The sequence below is a fragment of the Sinocyclocheilus grahami genome, unplaced genomic scaffold (assembly GCF_001515645.1).
Source record: "Sinocyclocheilus grahami isolate Dianchi unplaced genomic scaffold, SAMN03320097.WGS_v1.1 scaffold573.1, whole genome shotgun sequence".
Taxonomy (NCBI): Eukaryota; Metazoa; Chordata; class Actinopteri; order Cypriniformes; family Cyprinidae; genus Sinocyclocheilus; species Sinocyclocheilus grahami.
Genome location: NW_015505752.1, coordinates 56103 through 68244, shown reverse-complemented (window position 1 = coordinate 68244; position 12142 = coordinate 56103). Strand labels below are relative to the sequence as shown.

The 12142-nt window shown below is 35.6% G+C and overlaps 2 protein-coding genes and 1 pseudogene across 2 annotated transcripts in view; 2 read left to right on the top strand and 1 right to left on the bottom strand.

The window, feature by feature from the left end:
* On the top strand, window positions 1-7220 carry LOC107556570 (major facilitator superfamily domain-containing protein 8). The gene is made up of 10 exons (XM_016239708.1): window positions 1-39; window positions 1691-1931; window positions 2975-3088; window positions 3255-3399; window positions 3575-3633; window positions 3774-3882; window positions 3971-4105; window positions 5090-5193; window positions 5915-6141; window positions 6248-7220. The coding sequence occupies exons 2-10, from the start codon at window positions 1754-1756 to the stop codon at window positions 6452-6454; spliced, it is 1278 nt and encodes a 425-aa protein (XP_016095194.1). The 5' UTR covers window positions 1-39; window positions 1691-1753; the 3' UTR covers window positions 6455-7220.
* Window positions 7221-7227: 7 nt separating this feature from the next.
* Window positions 7228-12142, bottom strand: part of LOC107556558 (zinc finger CCHC domain-containing protein 4-like) — a 21040-nt pseudogene continuing 16125 nt past the window's right edge.
* Window positions 11172-12142, top strand: part of LOC107556571 (tripartite motif-containing protein 14-like) — a 4455-nt gene continuing 3484 nt past the window's right edge. Inside the window, exons 1-2 of the mRNA XM_016239709.1 lie at window positions 11172-11242; window positions 11712-11884. Coding sequence (XP_016095195.1) covers window positions 11730-11884 — 155 coding nt within the window. The 5' untranslated portion in view covers window positions 11172-11242; window positions 11712-11729. The remainder of the gene's footprint in view (window positions 11243-11711; window positions 11885-12142) is intronic.

The following is a 12142-nucleotide window of genomic DNA, read 5'->3' as shown; positions in this document are numbered from 1 at the left end:
ACGATTGTCATCACCTCCATATGGCCATATCTGAAGAATGTAAGTGTATTTACATTTACACACTCTATATTACATTGTACTCAGGCGATACATTTTATTAGTTGATGCGTTCCTTGGGAATCAAACCCATGACCTTGTGTTTCTAGAAGTATGTTCTACCTGTTTGATTTACAGGAACAAATTGTATTCTGTGCATTTGAGATTTGAGTGAAGTGAACGTTTATTAGTATCGCAATTCTATCAATTCTGTGCAAAGTATGGTACCCTAAGTTAAGCATGACTTAGAAACGGAATCCAGTCATAAAAACGGAATTTACTGTATAACGCGAATTTCATGGAATTTGTCTAAAAAACAGGTCAGTGCATATAGACTGTGAATATTAAACTGCAAAAAGACGATTTAAATACGAATGTTCTGCATGTTCATTTGATTACGAGAAAATACACAACACAGAGTTTGTGAAAAAAATATTATTAATTATTATTATTTATTCATTTTAGATGTTTACATTTGGAAAAGCTGTGCTTCCTGCATAAACCTGCCCCTGTGGGTTTGGCAGTAGCTTGCTTGCCTTACACAGTTACCTTGTTTAATTTCTTAATTCAAGTTATATATTTTGTTCTATTTGTGTTATTTAAGTTTTTTATAATAAGTGAAGTTAAGTTGACTGTTAAGTGCACTGATGTCAGACTGATTTTGAATAATAAAGTTTATTGTTAAATTGTTTAATACCCTGCCTTCATTACATAGGCCTATGTTTGTCACATCATTATAAGTGTTTGATCACCACATTTAAGTTATCATTGCAAATAAAACTTTTGACTATACTGTACTATAATATAGCCTACACATAAAGAATATCGACCGATATATTTTTTTACTCCCTAATATCGGTATCGGCATGAGCCCCCAAAAAACCCATATCGATCAGGCTCTAAAAATGAGCCAAAAAAAGAGATTTAACTCAGACTGAAAAGTCAAAAATCATTAAATGGCCATGAGGAGACTAAAGGGTTCCTGATGGTTTCACACCTAATTCTTCACCTTAATTCTTTTGCAGTTAATGTGTGTCTTCTTCTTCTTCAGCAGTTTTGTCTGACCCTGCTGACCCAATGGGCATTTTGCTCTCCAATGGTCACGCCTTAACTTTGCAATTTCTAGTATTGCATCCTTCTCATGGCCATTTAATAATTTTTGACTTTTCAGTCTGAGTTAAAATTCTTTTCAATTTGATCTGTAAAAGAAAACCTGCGTAATAATTATGCACACCTGAATATAAGGCGTTTTTCACTTCCATCCTTCATAGACAATTATATATAATTTATAAATTGTTAAAGACAAAATGAATAGTAGTTATTAAGATTGATGTGGTTTGGAATTGGTAAAATGTGCTTGGGGAAAAAAATATGACCAGAATATCAACTTGCAGTTGCATAATAATTATGCACGCACTGTATAGTCCTCTGTTGAGCTGAGTACAAGTTTTTTCACGCTTGCTCTGTTGATTAAAGGCATGAAAAGTAGCCAACTGTAGTGCGAAACGTAAATATCTGTTGATTTATTCTGATCGGGTCACTTGAATCAGAATGCCTAAATATTTTTTCACAGTTGCACAGTCCTTTTTCAAGCCCTGTTAGTCTGTGACTGTCTTTTAAGTCCATCAATCATGCTCTATTTGTCTTTTTTTAGATTGATGAAAGTGCAGATGCCAGTTTCTTGGGATGGGTGGTTGCTGCATATAGTTTGGGTCAGATGGTGGCCTCACCCCTCTTTGGATTGTGGTCCAATCACAGGCCTCGGCGAGAGCCTCTAGTCTGCTCTATATTCATCAATGTCTCGGCTAACATTTACTACACCTATGTCTACCTACCTCCCTCATACAACAAAATTCACATGCTTTTGGCTCGTACATTTGTGGGCATTGGAGCAGGTAAACTTAAATACACGTATCTCAAAAATTGAGGTCAGTAAGATTTTTTTTAGAGAAAGAAATTAATACTTTTATTTAGCAAAGATGCATTAAGTTGATCAAAAGTGACAGTAAAGATTGTAACATTTTGTAATGTTACAAAAAAATCCACAAAAATAAATCAGTGTATTAAAATGATGTCTGAAGGACCATGTGGCATTGAAGACTGAAGTAATGGCTGCTGAAAATTCAGCTTTGCCATCACAGGAATAAATGGCATTTTAAAATATATTAAAACAGAAAACCGTTATTTTGCATTTTATAACTATTTTATAATATGTGACCCTTGAGCACAAAACCAATCTTAAGTTGCACTGGTATATTTGTAGCAATAGCCAAAAATACATTGTATGGGTCAAAAGAATAGATTTTTCTTTTATGCCAAAAATCATTAGGATGTTAAGTAAAGATCATGTTCCATGAAGATATTTAGTAAATTTCCTATCGTAAATATATTCAAACTTAATTTTTGATTAGTAATATGCATTGCTAAGGACAACTTTAAAGGCGATTTTCTCAGTATTTTGATTTTTTGCACCCTCAGATTCCAGATATTCAAATAGTTGTATCTCAGCCAAATATTGTCCTATCCTAACAAACCTTTACATCAATGAAAAGCTTATTTATTCAGCTTTCAGATGATGTATAAATCTCAATTTCAAAAAATTGACACTGGTTTTGTGGTCCAGGGTCACGTATTACTATTTTTCCTCTATTTTTGATCAAGTAGTTGCAGCATAGGTGAACATAAGAGACTTCTTTAAAAAATCTTACAACCCCAAACTTAATACATTTTTATGTTATATACTTTAAATAAATTAATACTACTATGATTAGCAATCCAATATAATGTAATATTCAGAAAATTTCTTGTACAAAACTGTAGCAGATGCAAATGCAATTATTATTTTATTTATTAATTTAATTATTAACCATTATTATCAAGCACGAAGTAAAGTACTTTATTTATTTGCATTGTTAAGGTCCTTTATCCTGTCCTGTAGGTAATGTAGCAGTTGTGAGGTCTTATGTGGCTGGTGCCACTTCCCTGAAGGAGAGAACCAGTGCAATGGCTAATCTGAGCGCCTGTCAAGCTCTCGGCTTTATACTTGGCCCAGGTTTGTGTGTAGGCAATCAAATCATGTTAGTTGCAGAATGCATTTGAAGGGAAATTGGTCTGTAAGAACAGTAATTGTTCCCAACTTTGTTCGATAGTGATTTTTTAAAATATAATTTAATAGGGATCATTGACATTAAAAGATGTTGACTGTAATAATTTCTCAGCTCTGCAGGCTGCTTTGTCATTCTTTGGAGAGACTGGCGTCAGTGTGAATGTCATCCAGCTTCGGGTTAATATGTACACCGCTCCAGCTCTGTTGGCAGCCTGCTTCGGGGTCATTAACATTCTGCTGGTTATATTAGTCTTGAGGTAATTATTTAACCTCAGTATTTTGCAGCATTTGGCAGCTGAACAATAGTTATATGATAGCATATAAATACATATACATTTGAGTGTTTTATTTCAGGTCTGACCTAAAGCTTACATTATTTGACTGTTGTTGAATTGAGCAATACATAGAATAAAAATGTTTAAAATTATTTAGGGAGCACTTTGTGGATGACCATGGACAGCTTATCTGTGCAATTAACTACACCCCAGAAGGTAAAGATATTTATTTTACTGTTTAAATACTTAAGCAGTGTACTGTTGCATTACAATGGTGTCCCTGTACAGTCTGTTTTATAATAATTCACGCAATAATTCAAATGATTTTACACAGTGCTTTGTCTTTCTGCGTTTAGAGCGAGTGGATGTGGCTCCTGAGGTAGAAGGTGATATCGACCAGATTGCAGTGTTCACATCTAATGTCCTTTTCTTTGTTATTCTCTTCATGTTTGCTGTGTTTGAAACGTAAGTGGTGATACTTTCATCTAGACTAATTTTTAAAAGTTTATCTAGTAATCAGTTCAAATTCACGTGTATTTTTTGTCGCCTGCAGTATATCTACTCCTCTATCAATGGACATGTTTGCGTGGACAAGAAAAGAAGCCGTTTTTTACAACGGTATCATATTGGCTGCCATTGGCTTTGAGTCCATCCTCGTCTTCCTGGTGGTAAAAGTGGTCTCAGCACGGTAAAAACCGTTTAAGATTTGACATTTGAATAGCTTAGTTTATGTCATTTTGATTTTGGTCATTGGATTTGTTTTCCCGACATTAATCTAGCAGGAAAAATACGTTCCCATGTACCTGCTTGCCAGTTTTTTGTAACCTGATTTTTTGGGACCCTAATGGTGTCTAGTTAAGAATTTTTGATGTTGCCGAGGTCAACAAATGTCCCACGGGGTTCGTTTGACGGCCATCTTGAATTGATTTCAATGTGAGTGGCGAAAAATGCAGATTTTCATAACTCCTGAACCACACATACAAAGACAAATGAACCCACTTTTTCATATAATTCTGACACCAGGAATCAAATGGAAAGGCAAAATCACATTTTAGGGTCATAACAATATCACTTTTGCTTTTTTGTTTCGCAAGAGTTTTCTGCATTAGCCAAATGAAACTAGCTTTTTCTCTTAAGTCAATTGCAAGGTTGTTAAATGGATGGCAATCACTCCAAGTGGCATAGATTGGCAATCTGATAATACCAGCTAATTGAAAGCAAAAGTCATCAAAACTGTTTCACTGATCATCATCAATCTCCACCTCATCAAAAGTGACCCCGCTGGGTGGGGGGTTGTTTTTTTCAATATCTTTGCAATGAAAGCACAATCAAAACCAAGTGGGTACATGGGACCATATTTTTCCTGCTAGACTATATTTCTCAATTGCAATATCATCTCATCTATTTTATATGTTTTGAAGAACCCTGAACATTTAGACCTGCTTTTTTACTTCAATCTGACACATCAACATCTCATTGTAGATGACTAGCCATAAAACCTCTGATTGTTTTAGTCTTACGGCAGGTCATCTTAGGAAAACTTCATGTCAGTTGCATTTTTTTCTTCTGTACCCAACACCTATATAATGGACGTTAGCAGTTTTTGAACACTTGACTTCCTCATTGCTCTCAGATAAAATAATTTCTGTTTTGGTTTTGGGTTTATTTTCAGGGTAGGAGATAGGCCACTGCTGCTTGGAGGCTTGATTCTCATATTTGCAGGTTTCTTTATCTTGTTGCCATGGGGAAATCAGTATCCTAAAATACAGTGGGCAGGTGAGATATCTGGTGCAGTTTTATTTTATTTTATTAAAATAGCAATATACACTACTGTTCAAAAGGTTTTTAAAGACATACTTCTTATTCAGCAAGGATGCATTAAACTCAAAAGTGCCAGTAAAGTGACACTTTATTTTACAGTGTCCTTGTTACATTTACTTACTGTAGTAATAACAGTAAATTATGCATGATTACATGCAACTAAACCAAACCCTATTCCTAAACCTAACAATATGGTAAGTATTGTATAAAGTATGTAATATGTATATATATATATATATTACTTAGTACTTCAATGTATAATAACACTGTAACTGAGGAGCAACTTAAAATAAAGTTTAACCAAGATTTCTATTTTAAATAAATGTTTATGAATGTTTTTTATGTTTTGAAAATAATATTAAGCAGCACAACTGTTTTCAAGATTGATAAAAAATGTTTCTTGAGCACCATATCAGCATATTAGAAAGATTTCTGAAGGATCATGTGACACTGAAGACCGACGTAATGGCTGCTGAAAACTTAGCAATTATATATATATATATATATATATAATCAAATATGAAACAGCTATTTGTATTTTTAATGAAATAAAATCCTTTGTGAGCATAAGTGATACATACAATAATTTTACCAACCCCATACATTTGAATGCTAATGTACAGTATATTACAGCTTAAATGTGTGTGTATTAAACTAATATTATCCCCATAAACAGACATTCAGAATAACACTCTGCCAACAATACGACTGGCACCCACCCCACCCTCAAACACTTCTCTGGAGCCCACTGGATGCCCGTCTGAACAGACCTGGTGCTTGTTTACCCCTGTAATTCATCTCGCACAGTACATTACCTCTGACATCCTGATTGGAGTGGGTTATCCAACATGCAACGTAATGTCCTACACTTTATACTCCAAGATACTGGGCCCCAAACCACAGGTAAAACACTTTTCTCTTTTGAAATTTCAGATCTCAAATTAAAGTAACATGATGATTAATTAAATTAATGTTATTTATTCCATTCCCCAATTGTGTGTGACCTCAGGGGGTTTACATGGGCTGGCTGACAGCATCAGGAAGTGGTGCGAGGACCCTCGGGCCTGTGTTTGTCTCTCACGTCTACACCATCCTGGGACCCCGATGGACCTTCAGTGTCATATGTGGCATAGTACTAGCTGCAGTTGTTCTCCTCAGTGCTATGTACAAACGACTCATTGCCTTTTCTGTACGCCATGGAAGGATAGATGACTGACAGGTGCCTCCACCAACTACATAAGGACAGTTCAGAGAAATGGGCCTGACTTAAAGATGGAAAACATTATGTATGTTAATTTATAGACAATTGTATAAATTGTTTAGCTATTTTGTGTAGCGAAAATCACGATTCTGAAGAGCCTTACGGAGTTGTAAATGTAAATATCTAATAACTTTAGAATTTCTGAATGTTGAACTACAATTTCCCTTGTTACCTAAACTGTGAATTTAACCACTATTGGAGCAGCATTACATGGCTCGACACCATATAAAAGCAAACCGCGGCAGACTCTAAAAAGACTCATGTGAAGTATTAAACATTATTGGCAGCTTAATGGGTTATGAAGCATCGCAGAATATGAGGCATAAGTACTGTGCGGTTGTTTAACACTTTATGGATTATGATTTATTCGTTTTAATATTCTATTTTTAATAACTTGAATTTCTGGTGTTGTAAAACCTTAACAAATGTGTCAGGTGATTTATGTAAATCTGCATTGATGGGACAGGCTTGAAGCCAATGTTGGCGTTTCTTTCTTTTTAATAACACTAAGCTTAAAACTTAAACTAGGCGCTGAGCATCACTTGATTTTGGCTGAATCCATAATTACTGGTGATTATCAACCAAAAGACTATTTTAAATTCAAGCCAAATGCTTGGTTTGTTTGTGTTAAAGCTCATAGATTATAAATCACAATATTTTTTGAAAACTGGCAATAAATTGTTCCTTTAATGTTTTTGAAAACAGGAAGTATGACATGCTTTCTGGGGATCAGTTTCTTTAAATATATTAAAAATGATATCTTTAACAAGAAATCTGTTTGTCATTTTTGAAAAATACAAAAATGACATCCATTCCAGTAATACAGTAGTTGTATTCAAAGGTTTTATCCACAGATGGTCACTGTTTGAGCCACATAAGCTGGAACAAAGCTTCTTTGAAATGTTACTCCAGACCGTGGATGAGGTTTGTTCAGACAACGTGTCAATTGTACTGAGAAAGTTCTAATGTAGGATGAGCTTGTGACAAAAACAGGATGCAAAAAGACAACTGTGGCTGTACATACACAACAACCTTCTTGTATACATCTAGGTTTAACACCAGTTGGTCGTTTGACACTTTATGATCTCACTTTGTGATTATGATGCAAATTTCAGCAGCTACAAAACCATCGTTCTTGTAATGCACTGCGAGCGAGATCATGTAACTGTTCTTCTCCTCTTGTTCTTAGTTGAGGATTTGCCAGAAATGTGTTTCAACAGGCCTGGAGCACCACGACCACCCGGTACAATCATTCTGTTGGCAAAATGTTCAAGAGAATTATATTAATATTAAGTATACTTTAAAAACCAGTTTGCATGAGTGCAGAAATCAATAAATTAGGTGTTATGTAGATGTTACATGTTACTACAGTATAGTCAGTATAGCATCGACTGATTATTCTGAATGTCTAGAGATACTATTATAGTTGTCATATTTTAAATTTCTATTTTTTAAATTAGTTTTATATTTTAGTAATTTTGTTGTGTTTTTGTCATTTCATTAGTTTTTTTTGTGTCAATATAGTTTTACATTTTTATTTCAGTTTGAGTTATTTTAGTACATCAAGTTAAAGTAATTAAAATGGGAAATGCTGCCCTGGGAACTAGCGGAAATAAGTTAGTTTTTTAAATATTATGTTTCAGTAAACGTTTTTAATTCAAGTAACTTTTTTTTTTTTTTTTTGTAAACGGTAAACTCACCGTTTCTTGTATTTCTTAGGACAGGCTCTATGTTTGTGTTTTTGGCTGCCACAGTTGAAACAGCCAGTTTGGCTCGGACCACAAGGGTGATCAGGGAGAGCACAGTGACCACATGAGGAACAGTTTAAATTAATTCAGATTTGCTTACAAGGTTTCACACACTGTCCACATTCATCACAGTGCCTCCATTCTCACCCATCCTGTGAGATAAATAGGGAAATGTCAGTTAAGCTACTCCTATTCCATACACTGACTTAGACAACAGCATTTACCTTCGATGGGCATGTGTCACACTTTGGACAGTGTTTGTTTGCAGCCGACACGTACAGGTGCATCTCAATAAATTAGAATGTTGTGGAAAAGTTAATTTATTTCAGTAATTCAACTCAAATTGTGAAACTCGTGTATTAAATAAATTCAGTGCACACAGACTGAAGTAGTTTAAGTCTTTGGTTCTTTTAATTGTGATGATTTTGGCTCACATTTAATGGACCAACACCAGCAGATGACATGGCAGCACAAATCATCACTGACTGTGGAAACTTCACACTGGACTTCAAGCAACATGGTTTCTGTGCCTCTCCACTCTTCCTCCAGACTCTGGGACCTTGATTTTCCAAATGAAATGCAAAATGTACTTTCATCTGAAAAGAAGACTTTGGTCCACTGTGTTTCTGAAGTCCACAGTCAACGCAACCATCTACCAAGACATTTTAGAGCGCTTCATGCTTCCTTCTGCTGACCAGCTTTTTTAAGATGCTGATTTCATTTTCCAGCAGGACTTGGCACCTGCCCACACTGCCAAATGTACCAAAAGCTGGTTAAATGACCATGGTGTTGGTGTGCTTGATTGGCCAGCAAACTCACCAAACCTGAACCCCATAGAGAATCTATGGGGTATTGTCAAGAGGAAAATGAGAGACACCAGACCCAACAATGCAGATGACCTGAAGGCCGCTATCAAAGCAACCTGGGCTTCCATTACACCTGAGCAGTGCCACAGGCTGATCGCCTCCATGCCACGCCGAATTGAGGCAGTAATTAAAGCAAAAGGAGCCCCTACCAAGTATTGAGTACATGTACAGTAAATTAACATATTTTCCAGAAGGCCAACAATTCACAAAAAAATATTTTTTTTGGTCTTATGAAGTATTCTAGTTTGTTGAGATAGTGAATTGGTGGGTTTTTGTTAAATGTGAGCCAAAATCATCACAATTAAAAGAACCAAAGACTTAAACTACTTCAGTCTGTGTGCACTGAATTTATTTAATACACGAGTTTCACAATTTGAGTTGAATTACTGAAATAAATGAACTTTTCCACGGCATTCTAATTTATTGAGATGCACCTGTACATCTCACAAACACTGCAAAATCTGAGAAGGATTGAAAAAAATATTAGTGGTAATTATTAAACCCCCTCAAAGCAGTTAATAACAGCATTTATAACAAATTACACTCCAAAATAAAATGATTAAGTGCATGTTTAACCCTCAATGCAATCGAAATCTGTATTTTTAATTGGTTCTCCCTCAAAAAACCCTTTAAAGAAATCTACAAAAAAAAAAAACTTTTTATGTATCTCTTCTGGACCAAAACAAGCTCAGATTGCATGGTGTTTTTTTTGTGCACCTGTAACCATTCTTCCTCTGGTAGAATGATATCTTTGAGGGCTCAGACTGGTGAATAGTCGAACAGGTAACTGCTTACGGCCCGTCTTTCCGTGTTTATATAGAGGGTGGTTATCATAATCAACCTGAGAACGAAGAATAACACTGGACTATTAAACCCTGTAAATATATCATTATATTTATTAACATTAACACAATATTCCTATAATACCTGGTAATCCAGCATAGAGAAGGAGGGAAAATACTCAAGGATACGGGACTCAAAGAAGTACGGGGAGATCCAAATCATTGGCATCGCAGCTGCATTGCTTACTAAAGATCAACAACAACAGATAAGAATGATATGCCCTCATGCCATTCCAAATTTCTTCCATGGAATATAAAAAGAGAAATTCAGAGAAATTGTGCTGGTCTCTCCTTTCTATGCAATTACAATGAACGGGAGGAAACTGAAGGTTTCAAGTTTCAAAAAGTATGCAAAAATACCATAAAAGTAACTTAAAAGTGGTTCAAGTCAAATTTAGCCATATGATAGCTTTTTGTGAGATCAACCAAAACAATTCTACTTTTATCTTCCACTGAAGAAGAAGGGGGAAAAAACAAAAAAGAAATCAAATCGAGGGTGAGTAGATAATGGCTGAATTTTCATTTTTGGGTAAACTGTTGAAAACAACATTTAATAATGCAGTATGTTTGAAAGTAAAACATGCACAAGTACAAGCTTTTGCAAAACAAAAATAAAAAAGGTTCAATCAAAATAAATCATGCATGCCGTTCCTCATACCTTTATTCTGATTTTTCCAGGTGATTGACATCTGAGAAACTGTTGGCTAGTGGCTTCACTAGGCCTCCAAATGGGGGGTCTGTTACCATGACTACCTTGGCTCCTCCCTCCTCATGCAGAAAGCCTTGAAAAAACATGACCGCTTCCTGCACAACAGCGCATCTTGACTTATCAGAATGTATTACAGTGACCACATTTGACATCAAAGGAGGTTTGTTTTTTACCTCATCATCAAAAAAGTGATGGTTGAACATATTATAGCGGCAGAACTCATCCTGTCCGTAAAACTGGCAGTACCTACAGGGCAGAAAAACAAAGAGGTTGATGGCTGCAAAATGCATTTAATGCAAGTGTCAACATGCATTTCAGAAAAGCTAAATAAAAACCACAATCTGCTGCTATTTCCAAACCCTGCAGGTCAACAAGTCTGGAATTGAGCAGAGATAATCCTGTCAGTTATAAAACCCTGCAAAAGTGTGCACACACACACACATATGCATATGCAGCAGGCTTTGGCTTGTTAAAAGGGGCTACACACCTTTTTCAACACATTCCACAGACGAACATAAAAGTGCTTGCGGGAGGACGACAACCAAATGCATTCACTTACTCTCTTATCAGTCTTTTAGGTAAGTCATTTTATTGCTTATTTTATTGCATATTTCAGTGACAAAGAACACAACTAATTTACATTCTCATTAAGATATAGCCAGTATCAAACTTTTTAAAGCACTTCAAGAGCTGTGTAACTTGATAATGTGCCAACGTCAATGCATAAGCCTTAAGTTCAGGCTGCTCAAAAGTGTGATTACGTTTCAAATGTTCAGTTCCTTGCTTTGGGCTACGCAGATATAAATGCAACTTTTGGCATTCAGTGTGTTCTAGTAAAGGCTAAAGTAATGCACATTTTGTGCATTAGCAGGAAGTCAGAATGAACTCATTTTCATGTCCTCTGAGAAAACAAGCTAATTTAGAACATTGTACTTTTTGCATTTTGCATTCCATCATTAGATAATGCAACTGTACATGACAGAGTTATGATCACTAAAAACTACTAAAGTGATATTTATGATTTTTCTGCACATCAACTCCCATTAGCTCAGAGAACTTGGAGAGATGGCAGAGAAAGACTTTAGGTCTTTATCAGAGGAAATCAGTTCCTTCTGTCTAGTTACCGAGGCTCGTTCGGGGACACAAGTTACCCAGCCCTTCCCACGCTCTCCAAAACTGATCAGGAGAACTGGAGCCATCTCTCCAAAACCCTTAGAGGTAATGACAGATTTTCTAACCTGCTCACGGACTGCAACAATGAAGAAATTTTAAAGGGGTCCTATTATGCTTTTTCACTTTTTCAACTTTAGTTAGTCTGTAATGTTGCTGTTTGAGCATAAAAACGATCTGCAAAGTTACAAAGCTCAAAGTCCACTTCAAAAGGAGATATTTTATTCAACAGAAATCACTTTTTAAAAAACTACAACGAACACCTCGTTTGGACTACAAAGCATATTTTCCGGGATTTGTGATATCAC

What these genes read in the sequence shown, in the direction of transcription:
- LOC107556570 (XM_016239708.1), top strand. Translation starts at nt 1,754, where the DNA reads ATGGTGGCCTCACCCCTCTTTGGATTGTGGTCCAATCACAGGCCTCGG. An exon ending in ATTTGTGGGCATTGGAGCAG is followed by an intron (nt 1,932 to 2,974) that starts GTAAACTTAAAT and finishes CCTGTCCTGTAG; the next exon opens with GTAATGTAGCAGTTGTGAGG. An exon ending in TACTGGGCCCCAAACCACAG is followed by an intron (nt 6,142 to 6,247) that starts GTAAAACACTTT and finishes GTGTGACCTCAG; the next exon opens with GGGGTTTACATGGGCTGGCT.